The following is a 16,612-nucleotide window of genomic DNA, read 5'->3' as shown; positions in this document are numbered from 1 at the left end:
TTCTGTTCTACTGGCTGTTCGACCTCGTCCATTGTGACTGACGCCGCCAATGTGACGTTTACATCGCTCTTACTGCGCGCGTTGTGTGGGTTTCCGACAATGAGTGGAATTACCGAAATAAAAAAATGTATAAATGTGTTTTGTGTGTGTGTGTGTGTTGTTGTCCCAACAACACATAAAAACAGGTTTTATAATAAAGCAACTCGCAAACAGAAACAGTAAAGTTAGAGATTAAAAATTAGATTAACGCGATTAAAAAACATAACGCGCTAAATATGACTGTAATTAATTAATCGCAATTAACACGATAATTTGACACCCCTACATACAGTACAGAAAATATCTTTTATGTATTTAAATTTGGTTTATGGCACCATACACGAGGTGGTAGAATATGAATCACTATAATAGACGTCTCTAAGGAAATAAGTGCAAGTATTAAATGTAAGGAAAACAGAAGAAAGAGGAAGTGGAAGTATGTCTCATGACAGGCTCCGTTGAGATGCACACACAGAACAGATGGCTGCGTGTACGAGGATTATAGTTCTTTTAATCATTCTGCTGCAATTTCTAGGTAACTATTATGTTTTTTAAGTATTATGTGTCTGTGTGTGTGAATGGTATGAAATTTTACTTTTTTGTGGAAGGGCATCTGACTTTGTTCATAGAGAAAATCACCTTGCACTGTGTTGTGAGAATGTGTTCATTTGTCCAGTTGACAGAATTCAATTTTCTTTTGTGATGGAATCAACTCAGACATAAGCCGCTTTGGTGCCACAACACAGAAAAAAACAGCAGAAGCAAAGATTTGACAGAGCTACCATTTTGGAAGCTTTTGTTTAAAGGTGTATTGTGTAACTTTTCTCGTGGAGGGTCCGTCAAACGCTTTTCTTCATGGAGATGTTACTGCTTTGTCCGGAAAGTTTCACAGTATGATTAAACCTTTCTATCTTCATGGAGACCAAACTAGACCAAGTTACAGGTCAGATCTGTGGATAAAACTACCTGTAATTGAGTAAATGTTAGGTTTAAATGTGTTTAATGTCATACTGTGGAACATTCCAGGCAGAGCAATGACATATCCATGGAAACCAGCAGGTGACAGACCTCTAACCAAAAAGTTATAGTGCAACTTTAAGCCACGTTAGAATATTGTTACCTCCACAAAAACAGACCTGGAGTTGTGTTTTGTTTCATTCACACATTTTTGAGTAACCCTTTATTATTAGTCTGTCTACAGCAAAGCTCAAAATGCTCTGTTCCACCTTGTGATGTCATGAAGCAACAGTTTAAGTTAACAGCTACCATTTACCTTTAGTTCAGTAGAGATTGGCAATACAGGTTTGATATCATCCAAATGCTTCTGGTAAAGGTGTAACAAGTCCTTAAAAACTGTGGAGCACTTCCCGTATTACCACCACTGTTGGGCAAGTTACTTTAAAACTGTAATGTGTTATTTATTTATTATTTGTTACTGTCATTTCAAAGTAATTTGTTACATTACAATATTACTGTATTTAAAATGTAAGGCATTACACGACTATTGTATTACTTTTAAATTACTCTCACCAAAATAACTGCGAAGATGCTGAACTTTTGCGCCGTATATGGACCGAAACAGGACTAAACCAGGACTGAACTGAGGACTAAACCGAGGACTGAAGGAGGACTAAACCAGGTCTAAACCAGGACTAAACCAAAACTGAACCGAAGCTGAACCTGGATTGAACCAGGACTAAAACAGAACTGAACCCGAACTGAACCAGGACTAAAACAGAACTGAACCAGGACTAAACCAGCTCTAAACCAGGACCAAAACAGGACCAATCTTGGACTAGAACTTGGAAGCGCCAAGGTCTCTGCACAGGCGTCAGAGTTCTGCGCCGGTCCTTTTGCCCGTGGTTACCTGACGGTCTATGCGGGCACGTAACTGGCGTTTCACCGCTGCTGATATCGCGATGATTTTAGCAAACTGGTATGAAGAAAAAGGAAAAACCTTCCTCTTCAATCCAGGTTAGAAATGCATTGTAAACGCGCGTTACTCACATTTGTATCGAGTAAAATATTACCATTTTTTCCCCTGTAATGCCTTACACTACTGCGTTACAGCAAAAAGCAATGCATTACAGTAATGTGTTACTTTTATAACGCGTTACTCTCAACACTGATTACCACATGACATCATAAGTGTTTTCTGTCTGACAAAACTCAGCCTAAATATGCAGGATTTGTGTGTTAAACATGTTTAAATGAAACAAAACACAACTCCATGTATACTTACTAACAACATTATAATAAATATATAAAAAATGGCATAATATTGGCCCTTTAAGGAATAGTTAAAGAATATTTAAGTGATATGTAAGCATGTTCTTTGTTTCTCTCTCCCAGAGTCAGAACAGATCCTTTATGAGTGTGTGGCAGAAGGAGAGGATGCCACTTTACCATGTGAAAAAGTTGAACCCGAGCAGAAACAATGTGACGAGACCACGTGGACTTTTGAGGAAACAAATCCAAGACAGGAACTGGTTAGATCAGGAAAAGTCAAATCGGAGAGGATGAACCTCACTGAAAAATGTTCTCTGCAGATTAAAGGTATTATATTATGTAAAATGTACTTATTTAGGTTGTTAATCATGTTAAGCATGAAACCTCTGCTAGGTTAGCCTCTACTTATTAAAAAATGTATCTGGTGCAAACATGTAATAATTATAAAAATAATACAGTATTGCTTGTTGCATTAAAACACGTGCTTGAATGCTTTAACAGTTCTCTTTTAAAGGTGTCCAAACTCAGGATGCCGGTGAGTACATGTGCAGACAGTCTCACCCTACAGGAGAACCTTTACCCTCTGGACTACCTGGTCTCTCTATCTATCATCTCCAGTGAGTAATGTTTTTAACTTTACTTTTAGTAAAATTCATGGTTGCATGGCAGTGCGGAGGTTGTGTGTTAGACTCCTGATCTCTCTTAGTATTTTGTGTGTACTGTGGCCTGTATACTATACTGGTTGTGGACTAGACTCCCAGATGTCTTTGGCTGCGTTCAGACTGCAGCCTGAAGTGACCCAAATCCGATTTTTTGGCTTCTATGTGACCTGTATCTGATCTTTTAATGACAGTCTGAACGACACAGATCAGATTTTTTTCAAATGCAACCCAGGACACTTGGATATGTGGTCCTGAAACCGATACATATCTGATCTTTTGACATGTGACTTCAGTCTGAACGGCCAAAGCGCATTCATCCACCTACACGTTATCAACAAGCCACAAACGTCACTATTCTGCGCTGAAGTAGGTGAAAATTGTTAATGAACTCTGTCACTGAAGCGAAGCACATCACCACTCTTGGCAACGTCTCCACATCCACACGTTCTTTTCAACGGACGTCGCTGCCGCTGCCCCACAAAACGCCACGGCCAAAAACCTCGTCCTTCTCCTTCTCAATCTCCTCCTTAAAACAAGTAAGTTGTTCATGTTCTGGCTCCGGTTTGAGAGGAACTTTAAAATCTCCAGGTGCTCAATGCTCGCGTCCATGTTTGGACAACTTCCGTAAACACAGAGCACGCTCACTGCGGTTGACGTCATCGTGTCTCCAGTGCACATGCGGGACACTTTCGGGCCGTTTAACGTTCACACAGGGGATCGCATACAAGTCACATTTAATTGGAAATGTGAACGACCTCGCAAAAACATCAGATTTCCCAAAAAATTCTGAATTGAGCATTAAGCCCTGCAGTCTGAACGTAGCCTTTGAGCTTGTCCTTCCTGTCTTACAATGGCAGTGAGTGTTTATGCTTTGAGAAAACACATTCTGCCCATAGACTGTATAAAGAAATGGACTAAGTGAATGGGTTAATATGAACATTTTAAGACCAAAATGACGAGACAAGTCAATAAGAGCCAGGGTCAGTAGGAGCCAGAAGTGCTTTCATGCCCACTTCCTATTTGGATCACAGCGTCTTGCACGTTAGCTATGTCCATCTATACAGTTTATGATTCTACCACAGACTTTTTATTTTCCTTCCTCAGTGAAAAAATCTACACACACTTCGGAAACAGAGTTAAGTTGCTCAATCTCCTCAAAGGAGCGATGTGTTCGATTCCGGTCCAAATGGTCAATAGGGGATGTTCCAGTTGAAGAAAGTCATCCCCACCTCGCAGTGAAAACATCCAACTGCTTGGCTACTGTCAAAGTACCAACATCTGAACTCAACAATCTGAGACTGCAGGAGTTCACATGTGATGTGAAATGTACCAACAACGAGATCAAGTTTCACTTCCCCAAAAACAGTCCAGGTGAGAGAACGATATACACCATATACCAGTCATATGTTTGCACACACCTTCTCATTCAATGTGTTTTTATATTCATGTTTACTTTCTACATTTTAGATATGTAACAGGTAAACAAATGTGAGATGAAGACATTCATTTCATGTTGTCTTGGCTTTCTGTGACTTCTGATTTACTTTAATTGTACATACACAGAGCAATTTCACATTACATTTTACATTTAAATACAAGAATCTTCTTAATACAGTAATAACTGTTTCTTGGTTCTTGGTTGTTCCTTGGTTAAAGGGATAGTTCAGGTTTTTTGACATAAATCTGTATGGCATCCCCATCAGCAGTGTCGTGCATCCACACTGACTTACCCCCGACAGCGTCTGGTGAGCCGAGATACTGACCGGTTTTGGTGCTGACGAAAGTAGTCCGGCAAGTTCGCTGGGGACACGAAAATAAAGCATTTTTCTTCTCGAAACAACATGTGTTCAAAAGAGTGATTTATTTGCATCACGAAATCTTTGTCCTCAAAAAAGTCAGACCTTATAATCACTTGGCACTATTTTCTCTCTGTTTGTATCACTGCGCGCTGTCCCCAGGTGACAGCCGCGCACGGATCCATCACTTTCTTCAGTTGTTTGGCAGTGTTTACGTGCTCAGACTGCCGCGACGTGAGAGAGCTAATGTGAGAGCTAGAGCGATAAGTATATGAGCTTGTATAAGCTATATAAGAATATATCTAAAAAAAATGGTTTGAACTTGTGATTATCCAGGCTGTAACACCAAAAATCTGGCTGAATCTCCACACACATGTCAGCGCGCAGTGATACTAACGGAGAGAAAATAGTGCCAAGCGATAATGAGGTCTGACTTTTTGGAGGACGATGGTTTTGTGATGCAAATGTATCACTCTTTTGAACACATATTGTTTTGAGAAGAAAAAAGCTTTATTTTAATGTCCCCAGCCAAACTTGCCGGACTACTTTCGTCAGCACCAAAATCGGTCAGTATCTCGGCTCACCGGATGCTGTCGGGGAGTAAGTCAGTGTGGATGCACGACACTGCTGACAGGGATGCCATACAGATTCATGTCAAAAAACCTGAACTATCCCTTTAATAAAACCATTAGCATTAATGAATAATGTTCACTGCCTTTTTAATTTTACTGTTAATTTCTAGTTAAAAAATGTCTAATATATCTAGCAGGATAGCGTTACTAGTCGTGCCATCACCTTTATAATTATACCTTTATCTTTATATCAGTTTTTTTTTTTTTAGAAATGCTGTCAAAATATAGCCTGATTCATCAGCCAGTTTTACTTTGTTTCTCTTTGTACAAACCGTCTGACCTCGCAGCCTTAGATTTTGTTAGCTCGAAGGTAGGAGGGTACTTTTTTATTTAACCAATTGCTGCTATTTGGTCGTGACGTATGTAATGCGCCGCTAACAGGGCTAACTGGTATATGAAGCTTTCCCCAAATCCCGTAGGAAGAAGGACAATAATGTCTTTCCCCTTGATGAAATTCACTAAACATTCTCTTCATTCCGGTTTTAAATCCTCGATCTCGGGAATCGTTGACAACACTGAATATACGGCTCTTCGCTGATTGGCCGGTGCCCGAACTCGCACTTCCGTTGTTTTTGCGAACCGTCTATTGTATTTTGATTCCTGACCTAGTCGCTGGAGAGAAATGAAATTGAGCGGAGGCACTAGGTGATACCAGCCTGGCTACTCAGAACAATACTACTGTAATAATGTAAACAGTCAAAGTGTGGCTGGGGAGGACCAATTTACAAAACACAATATAGACACAATGAAAAAATAGTAAGATCGAGGCTGAGCGCTAACACAAGAGGTAGCATAAGTTTTAGATGTTTCCCTTCTCATTTACCCTCTCATAATTGTACTGGAGTGACTGGGGCATGTCTGAGCCATCTGTATTTCATCAAAAAGACATGCTCTGCACTTCACTCTCCAATTTTATTTAGTCACAAGTTCGGCAAGTAGTATTTTGGTATAAATGAAAAATAAATCCACTGCTCGCTAGCGTGGTGTGCGGCTGTTCATCAGTTTCCGCCATTTTAGATGAATATTCTGATTTAAAATGATAACAGTGATCCACAGGTGTCATATAGCAGGATCAAGCACAATATTTATTTTCTTTACTTTGCTACATAAATCCATATATCTTCCATAATATATTCTGTGTCTTCTGTGTGTATATAAAATGTGGTAAACTAAAAAACACTGAAAAAGAAGGCGTGTCCAAACTTTTGACTGGCAGTGTATTTATAGATCTTATTTTAAATGTGATTTTAACCCATAGAGAGTCTTACGGGGAAGGAAGAGAGCAGAGAGGATGACTCAGAAGACTCAGAAGATTCAGAAGAAGACAGATCTGACATTGGATTTACAGGTAAACCTTCTTATCCTGTTTCCTGGTTTTCAATAAGGAGGTTGTGGGTTAAATCCCTGATCGCTTTGTGTATGTTTGAACTTTTATTTGTACAAAAGGTTTTCATTTAACGTATTTTCAGTCATATACGAAAGCCCTGAGAGGCAAGAGAAAAAAAAAGAAGAGGCAGTCATTTGGGCTCTATTTTCTATTTCAGTGTTTTTTTTTTTCTTTTTTCACCAACTCAAAAAAAAAAAAAATCTTCAAATTTTTTTCCTAATTTTTTTTTTCTTCTCTTGTGTGTTTTTTTTTTTTTTTTTTTCACTGTTGATGTGGCTGATGGGGAAAAAAAAAAACAAAGACAAAGTGTTTTTCTAGTATATTCCTTTAAATACCAAATGCTGATGCTAGATGAAAGAAATAAGCGAGTAAAGATTGGTCAAACGTGCACAAATGACTCCAAATCAGGGATCGTGGCAGTCCCTAGAATGACCAATGCTTTCCCAAAGATTTTTGCCCCATTTTCATAGGGAGTTCATGTTCAAAAGGCATACACTGACAGTTCAAAAAGAGATTACCCTATTTTCCGGGCTATTAGACGCGCTCTTAAGCCTCTAACCCCATCAAAAAACGATTGCACGCCCCACAATCCAGAGCGCCCTATACATGAATCCACTCAGGTGTCCCAGCACGACTTCAGTAAACTACAAAGCCGCACCACCCGCAGAACACGCAAACACACACGGAGCAGACAGCGACCGCACAGCGAAAAACACCCACAGACACACTCATCACTCCACGCCGACGAGGAACGGAACGAAGGAACGAACCGAAAAAGCGAGTGCAATGTGCCGCTTCTAGACACAACTGAACAACTGAGTCACTGCGAACACGCCGACAATCCAGCGATCCCAGACAGCACCTCCCTACACGCCACAACTGAACAAAGCCCAGAGTCACCGTGAACACGACAAACAAACAAAACCACTCACCCATCCAACTGTTGTGTTTTGTTTAATGTCCGGTGCGGTTTATTTGTGAGAAAAGTTAGAAAATAGACCATTTAATGACAGTGCGCCTTATAATCCAGAGCGCCTAATAGTGCGAAAAATACGGTACAATAAAATAAGAACTCAGTATTAAGGTTTTGTGTCTATGTCACAAAATCACGTGAACTGGTGTGTATGCCACCATACTGGAGGTCAAACTATCCATCTGGATGAACGTGTAGTATTTGTGTGCGATAAAAATTGGAATTGAATAATAATGGTTTTGACTTGTGTTGCTCTTGGATGTTCTGGCCGGATTCATTCTGCTAAAGAAGGAGGCCAAAGTGTCTTTCTATCGGATCTCAGCTGATAAAGATCGCAGACAGAGGTGGATAGCGGACATAAAAAAGAGAGGGATGGAGCCCACTGAATACAGTCGTTTGTGCAGTCAACATTTCATTTCTGGCGAGGGACCGACCACCTGCACGCGAATGAAGAAAAGATTTACAGTAAATTAAATGTCTCCCACCCCACCTCCTGTCCTCACTTTCGCCGGCAAGGAACCCCCCCCACCCTACTCTAAATTATTCATTAAGTGTGCACCCCACACTCACAGCTCCTCCAACCAAAACTGTCTGCTGCTCCAAATACAATGTCAGGTGAGAAAGGAAACAAATAAAACGTGGTTAAAAAACTCCCAGAAGCCAATTTTGCATAATAGGTCTGCTTTAAGTACAAATAAAGAATTACATGCTCATTTCCTTACTAATATTCCATAATTGCGCTTAAACAAAAGAAAAAAACATCCTTATTTAATTACTTTTCTAGCTTTTGGCAAAATGCACGTACAATCGTTTTGGTCTCTCTGTAAAATGTTTCAAAAACCTGATACAAAACCATGAACAGGTGGATTTTCTCAAGACGGTTTCACAAAAAGTTGTTGTTTTTTTGTAAAACAGAAGTTGTGGTTTTATTGTTACTATTTGAAAGTTTTTAGACCGCGCTTCCTCTTTTTTCCAACACAGAGGAAGACGACAAAGAGGATGGCAGTGAAGAGACTCTGAACAGCTCAGAAGAAGACAGGCCTGACACTGGTCTAAAAGGTAAACCTCCTGGACACTATTATAGCCCCCATAGACATTTAGACATAGTTCTGTGTCAGGTTCTTTCTCGTCTGTGCCGTACATTGTCTGTTGAATTGGACCACAGGGCTTTGGGGTTTGGATGTGTTACTTTCTTAGACCTGCAGCATTCTGACACCTGCAGACTCTCCACAAGACCTGCACCTGGATATGGTCTGACCAAAATGCGAAACAGGCTTCTTTTTTTGACTTCTTCCTTTAATCAGCTGCACTGTTAAAGATGGGGAGTAAGTAAAATAAACTTTTATATAACGTTCCCTCATCAAAAACATGCTTGAAGTGGTTTTATATGCAGGTCGTGGATGAAGGACTGAAGTAAAAGTACAGATACAAGGCCAAAAAGTTACTCAAAAACAGCAAAAGTATCACAAAACTACTTTAAAAATGTACTTAAACACCTTTACTTAACAGGTACTTTAAGAGTAAAAACTAAAAGTACTCTGCAGAGATTTTTAGAACAACTTTGAAAAATAATTTTGCTGATTTCAAGTGATTCAACTGACTTCTTACTTTTTCTAGCTGTTTTGGGGGTTTTGTGTGTCGTGTTGCTCAAATCTGGGACAGAAACTCAAATGAAATGTGCGAAAATAAACACGTCTTAGCCATTTCAACAGGTCTCTACAAAGAAAAGTGCTTTTTATTTTTCTGTCCAGATTTAAAATTTTGTGGAGTAGAAAGTAGACACATGCTCTCAAAGGTAGTTAAAGGGACAGTCTGGAATTTTGGACAGGGCCTCATTTCCTAGTGAGCCAGAGTGTTGGAGACGTGTGGAGACACTTTGAAAAAAAAAATATTAGTAGTTATCCTGCCACTAAAAACAGTCTTACCCACTCCGCAAGATACCCGAAGCAAAACGTTTACCTAGGAACTAACTAGAAAATGATGTCCTATGTTCAAAATTCCGAACTGTCCCTTTAAGTAAAACTAAAAGGTATCCACTGTAAAATGTAAAGTACAGATACCTAAAATTTAACTTAAGTATTGTACTGTAGTTCAACCACTGCTCAAAGGTTGGCGGTGCAATTCCAGCTCTCACAGATGGGTCCGGTCAAGTGGTAACGGAGGGAAACGGGCAGATTTTTTACATTCAAATAGTTCTTATTCAGAAACTAGAGGGACTATTGAAATAAGTAAAGTATCAGAATGTAGGAAAGAGTTACACTCCAACAGGGTAAAGTTAAACCTGTGATATTCTTTCAAGTTGTTGACAAAAAATTTTAAAAACTCATGTCGGTAACGGAGGGAATGAAATATGCAGCACTTTTTGGGCAATAAATACAAACAGTGACAACTCTTGGTTCTCACTTACATATCCTTAACAAACTGGTTTGAATATTTGCTTCATATAGTTTTCTACCATATGGTACAAGATTAGGTTGAAAAACCTCTTACTTTTTGAGTAATGAGATTTTTTATTAAGAAAGGTCATGGTAACGGAGGGAAAAGTAACGGAGGGAAAATTGTGTAAGCAAGTAGAAGGTGCATGATTTTGCATAATTTGTCAACTTTTTTCTTCTGAATACTTTAATATTACTTCAAAATGAAAGGAAACTATTTCTATAAAATATGTCAGTCCTTCCAAGCAAATTTTTATCATTTTAAATCAAATCAAACCAAAAATGGTACAGAAAAAAGGTAAACAGTTTCATAAACTAGAGTACATATGTATCTGTTGAATACATTTTTATATCAGATGCATTAACTTGAATTTTTGGCCTTGCTGTTTACTTCTGCTTGACCGGGCATAGATGAATACTGTTGTTGTGTCCTTGGGCAAGACACTTAACCCCCCTCGCCCCCAGTGTCTGCGTACCCTGGAGTATGAATGTGTGTTTGTGTGTGTGTGTGAATGGGTGAGTGGTTCCTTGAAGGTGGAAAAGTGCTATTTAAAAACGACCATTAACCACGCAGGCATATTTGCGTAATCTAGTGATCTCTCAAGGGCTCAATTCGAAGCCTCCTTACAGTCAGCAGTATGAGCCTGTCCAAGTCACCCATGTCCCTGCACGACAAATTTACACAAATATATGGAAGCTGGATTCAACGCAAAAATAAATAAATGAATAAATAAAATAAAAAATTAAATTAAATTAAAAATAAATAATACAATAAAAAAAATAATAAATAAAAAAATACTATAACAGAGTGGACATTTTTAAAATAATTACATCTCATGATTTTCTTTGGGCTGCAGATGTTTTGTATTCATAGGTTTTTACTTTATTTATTTATTGTTTTGTCTGGAATGTTTCACAGTATGGCATTAAACCTTTCTATCTTCAAACCAGACCAAGTTACATGTCAGATCTGTGGCGAGGCGACCCTGCTCACAGTCAGAATTCCTGTTTTTCTTGGTATTTTTGAGCTATAAAACCACTTGTAATGTAATAAATGCAAAGTTGAGCTGTTTAATGTCATACTGTGGAACATTCCAGGCAGAGCAATAACATATCCACGGAAACAAGCAGGTAATGAACCCCCCAACCAAAAAAGTTACACAGTGCACCTTTAAAATTAGAAGTATTTTGTGAAGACCTTTCCCCATTATAAGATATGTTTTTATTTGTGTTGCGTTGGCGTGACAATAGACGGCTGTTGTCATGCCAACATGTCAACAGGAAGAAATACTTTTATCTGAAATCCGTGAATACACAGTCATTGGTCAAAGTAAAACTACAGTAAATCAGAAAAGATTTGGTGTGTACAAAAGCTTTTCTCCGGCTATTGTGCCAAACAACATTGAAGCTACAACGCAAACTGCTTATCTCTTCATATTATAAAATCAATAAACTTCAAACTCTGTGGTGCTGGAAAATCTTCAGTATTTCATCTTATATTACTTCCAATGACTTGAGTACAGCTTTTGTTATTCTCTCCCCGCTGTTTAGTTTGTTGGTGTGTGTGTTTTGTTGGTGTTTGTGTGTGCAGATTGGTGGTGGGCAGTGGTAGCGGTCGCTGTGGTGTGTGTCATAACAGGTGTGGCCTTCATCACGTGGAGGAGGGTCAGAGGTCAGAGGTCGCAGTTTGTTACAAAGAATTTCAGTGTTTCAGATTTATACCAACAAATACTTGTGTGTGTGTGTGTTTTTTTTTTTTTTCAGTGAAGGCTAAGGAAGCAAACAACACCCCAACTGTGAGTAGAAATAATAGAGAAAAATGGAAAAAAAATTGTGAAAATTGTGTTATTGACAGAGTAGAGTAATTGTTGGACAGGTTTTAAACGTAGCTTTAACCTCTTATTTTTGTCCTGAAGGGTGAAGAGGAACCTTCTTATGCCTCTATCAACTTTGGCGTGAACCACAAGAAAACTGCAGTAAGTTTAAAGACGTGCCACTCTGTTACGACTTGCTACAGGCTCTTTACACCACATGTGGCAGCAAATGTGGCAGAAGACAGAAGAAATACTCCCAGGCTTTCCAGAGGAAACACTTTGAGGAAATGAACCATTTCATCACCAACTGAAACACCAGAGTGGAGTAAAAACGAGGCCTGTGCTTTTGAGGCAACAGAACAGAGAACAGGGACAGTCCCTTACTTATGTCCTTTGAACTGCACATGCTGCACTTCTTAATTGGTTAAAATCCTATAATATGTTAAAAACTGAGCCCAAAAAACTGCTCTGTTTAATAATCTCATAGATTGAGGGTGTATATAACCAAAGCCAATGTTTATATTGAAACCAATTCTAATTTAGGTTGATTTTTAATCTATTGACTACACTGATCTTTAATATTAGTCATATATCATATTTTTCAGACTACAAGTCGCACTTTTTTCATGATCTGGGTGGTTCTGCGACTTATACTCTGGTGCGACTTATATATTAACATTTTCACACTGACGAGAGGCTCTAGGCTTGTGTGTCAGTATCTGCTGCTCCTGTACCACTGTCGCTTGGCTCTATTGCGCATGTCTCCTGCAGAAAGAGCCTCTGTCCTGCTGCAATTAGTAAAATATTCAGCCGAAAATGGTAATTGAGCAGCAGAAAGAAAATTTGGAGTGAGCGAGAAACTTGTAAGGGACTGGCGGAAAGCGAGAATGGAGAACACAACTTCACAGTAACCGGGAGGGTGCATCATGCAACGTTCCTGAAGTCACTGGATGAATTGAAAAAGCCTGGACTTCAATGACACCGAAACCATCCTGTCGAGATTTAGAAAGGCCGGAATAATTCTAACTGGAACTCCCGTTTACCTCTGGAGGTCACGGAGTTGCTCAGAAGTGGCAGAGGATGAAGAATTTAATGGATTTAGTGATTTGGAGGGAGATCGAGAGTTTGGTAACTTAAAACCCAAAAAGTGCAACTTGCGTTTTTTTCTTCTTCATTACGCATTACTGGAGCGATTTATAGTCTGAAAAATATGGTAATTATTTTTAATTTGAGTGTAATTTTAGTTGAGAAAATCTGACTCCTGAATTGAACTATATTGTTGTATTTCTTAGCTTCATGAGACTTAGAATCTGTGTTGACATGACATTTAAAGGTACATAGGCTGCGTTCAGACTGCAGCCTGAAGTGACCCAAATTCTGATTTTTTGGCCCCTATGTGACCTGTATCTGATCTTTTAATGACAGTCGGAACAACACAGATCCAATTTTTTTCAAATGCGACCCAGGACACTTGGATATGTGCTCCTGAAACCGATACATATCTGATCTTTTGACATGTGACTTCAGTGTGAACGGCCAAAGCGCATTCATCCACCTACACGTTATCAACAAGCCACAAACGTCACTATTCTGCGCTGAAGTAGGTGAAAATTGTTAATGAACTCCGTGTCACTGAAGCGAAGCACATCACCACTCACCACTCTTGGCTCCGTCTCCACATCCACACGTTCCTTTCAACGGACGTCGCTGCCGCTGTCCCACAAAACACCACGGCCAAAAACCTCGTCCTTCTCCTTCTCAATCTCCTCCTTAAAACAAGTAAGTTGTTCATGTTCTGGCTCCGGTACGAGAGGAACTTTAAAATCTCCAGGTGCTCAATGCTGCGTCCATGTTTGGACAACTTCTGTAAACACAGAGACGCTCACTGAGGTTGACGTCGTCATGTCTCCAGTGCACATGTGGGACACTTTTGGGCCATTTAATGTTCACACTGGAGTCACATACAAGTCGAATTTAATTGGAAATGTGAACGACCTCGCAAAAACATCGGATTTCACAAAAAAATCCGAATTGAGCGTTAAGCCCTGCAGTCTGAACGTAGCCTTAGTGTAACTTTTCTGGTGGAGGGCCCGTCAAATGCTTTTCTCTACGGAGATGTTATTGCTTTGTCTGTAACGTTTCACATTATGGTGTTCTGTCTTCATGGAGACCAAACCAGGCCAAACTACAGATCAGATCTGTGGAGAGGCGACCTCACTCACCGTCACAACGCCTGTTTTTCTGGGTATTTTTGAGCTACAAATCCATGCACCTGTAATTTAAAAAGTTCTATCTTACATGTATTTATGTCATACTGTGGTACATTCCAGAGCAATGACATATCTATAGAAAAAAGAAAAGTTACGCAATGCACCTTTAATAGAATTATGACAAAATAACCACTAGTTTGTTTGTCTGTTTGTCCAGGTTCGATCGAGTGAGGAGGCCGTAACCTACAGCTCTGTGAGGATTGCACCTAGTGACCCTGCTCAGCGCCAGGACTCTGACCACAAACACAAACAGAAATAAAATGACAAAAGAAAATTGAATTCAGTCACATGGACAAAAGTTTTGGAGAGAATATGTCTCATCCAAGAGACTTCTTCAGTTCTCAAAAGTTTCTGAAAGTACTATCTGTCTGGAAGGAAACTAAATAAAATAACTTTCTTATTAAAAAAAACAAAACAAACGTAATTATGGCAACATTCACTGTTTAAATCACATCTCCACTCTTTTGACACTCCCTGTTCATAAGAAAATGACTCAAATACCTGCTCATTGTGATTCTCCTCAGTCCTTATACAAATGATTCACCATCTCTGCCCAATCTTCTTTAATTACTTGGCATTAATGGGAAATGAAAGCAATTACATTCTTTTAAATATAATGACTCACTTCTTCTTCTTTTTTTTACCACAATTATGATTTTGGATGCATGTTTTTGCCAAAGACTTTAAACTTGAATCATTAAATGGCCCATACTTTGCTATTTTTTGATCTACGTCATCATATTTCCTTGTCACAAACAGACCTGGAGTTTTGTTTATTTGTTTGTTTGATTCACAGAAGTTTAACACATAAACAGTGCAGATTTAGTTTTTCTCTCAAACAAGCTACACTCCACTGTGCTCAACTGTGTTTTTAGACCCACCTTCCCTAGAAACATTTGGATCATTTCAGCCCTGGAGTTGTCAAACACTTTGTTCCACCTTGTGATGTCATGTAATACAGGAAGGGCTCCACTGTGTTTTTAAACTCTGTACATCTTCACTAGAATCATTTGGATAACTTCAGCTAAGGAATTTTCAGTCTCTACTGAACGAAAGGTAAAATGTAACTTATCTTGAAAACTACCACTACATGACATCACAAGGTGGAACAGAGCATTTTGAGCTTTGGAGATTAGACAGACTAATAATAAAAGGATTATTCAAACATGTGTGAATGAAACAAAACACAAGTCCAGGTCTAAATTTGATGAAGTAATATTCTAACATGGCTTAAAGCAAAAGGCAATTTTGCCCACATAGGACCTTTGGCAGACATTATCTGATATTGGAGAAAAGCTGTGACTGAAAAATGTTCAACCTGGGTCTCATTTATTAAATGAGAGAGAGAAAAGCATCCTTTTCCCTCCTGTAGGAATAGAAAAGTTCACAAAAATAACTTCAGCTCTGACTAAGACCCTGAAGGCAAAGGTGGGGACTTGCAAGTCGTGACTTGGATTCGAGTCAGACTTGAATCAGTTTACTTCTGCTTGACCGGGCCCATATACTCTACATACTCATATATAAATATACTATATATGATTTTTAAGAACAATTTATCTTAAAATCACATAAATTGCAAAAATCTAAGCTTTGGTTTCAAGACTTGAAATGACTTGAAGCTCAAAGCAGACGACTTGGACTTGACTTGGACTTATGATCCAGTGACTCGAGACTCGACTTGGACTTGCCTGTATTTGATTTGGGACTTGACTCGGACTTGAGGTCAAAGACTTGAGACTTACTTGAGTCTTGCAAAACAAGGACTTGGTCCCACCTCTGCCTGAAGGCTTTGTTTTCAACACTGTCCTGAAGCTCATAAAAAAACAACATGGACAGAGGTTAATTTCATACAAGAGTAATTCTGGACAGTTAAAAATGCCACTTTTCAATTTTTTATAAAATTACTTAAAGTGTTAGAAGTGTTAAATGTTAAATCACAATCTCCATATGTATTAGTTTAGTATTAGGTGCCCCTCGAGAAGCACACGTCCTCTTTAAGTGATTGTAACCACCCAACAGAGTCTTTTATTGATCCGACTGTCGCTGTGGATTGTGTGACCTACAAGTTAAATGATGCAATAAACAATCTTAATTAGCAGAGAGACACTGGCCTTTTATCTGGAATGAAAACAGATCGCTCATGTCGACACAAACAGCTTCTGGATAATCTATATATTTGAATAATTGCTCCCAAAAGGTGAAGTTACTCGTAGTCCATGTCAGAGGAGGGCATTTCAATTATGTATATGGCTTATTAAACAGAGGCTTCCCCACTAAGAGGTCAGGGGTCAAACAATTCAAAAGATTTATCCTCTCCATTTACTAGCAGACCCTTTAAACATGTGTAAACAAAATCATTCTTAAGTCTACAAGGC

General features: G+C 39.0%; 1 protein-coding gene across 4 annotated transcripts; it reads left to right on the top strand.

The window, feature by feature from the left end:
* Window positions 1-432: 432 nt before the first annotated feature.
* On the top strand, window positions 433-16,337 carry LOC110166418 (nucleolar transcription factor 1-like). 4 transcript variants are annotated; one of them, XM_020931652.2, is made up of 9 exons: window positions 433-574; window positions 2,392-2,595; window positions 4,035-4,301; window positions 6,617-6,706; window positions 8,700-8,777; window positions 11,745-11,825; window positions 11,918-11,949; window positions 12,070-12,129; window positions 14,395-16,337. In XM_020931652.2, the coding sequence occupies exons 1-9, from the start codon at window positions 520-522 to the stop codon at window positions 14,494-14,496; spliced, it is 969 nt and encodes a 322-aa protein (XP_020787311.2). In that variant the 5' UTR covers window positions 433-519; the 3' UTR covers window positions 14,497-16,337. The 4 variants fall into 4 exon arrangements, with proteins under 4 accessions (XP_020787311.2, XP_055021504.1, XP_055021505.1 ...); XM_055165530.1 differs by lacking the exon at window positions 433-574 and adding an exon at window positions 2,783-2,885 and having other exon boundaries at window positions 2,457-2,595; XM_055165531.1 differs by lacking the exon at window positions 433-574 and adding an exon at window positions 2,770-2,885 and having other exon boundaries at window positions 2,457-2,595.
* The last annotated feature ends 275 nt before the right edge of the window (window positions 16,338-16,612 follow it).

The sequence above is a fragment of the Boleophthalmus pectinirostris genome, unplaced genomic scaffold (genome assembly GCF_026225935.1).
Source record: "Boleophthalmus pectinirostris isolate CB_2022bp ecotype Guang Dong unplaced genomic scaffold, ASM2622593v1 HiC_scaffold_8, whole genome shotgun sequence".
In the NCBI taxonomy this organism is placed as follows: Eukaryota; Metazoa; Chordata; class Actinopteri; order Gobiiformes; family Gobiidae; genus Boleophthalmus; species Boleophthalmus pectinirostris.
This window is presented reverse-complemented; position numbering and strand designations above follow the sequence as displayed.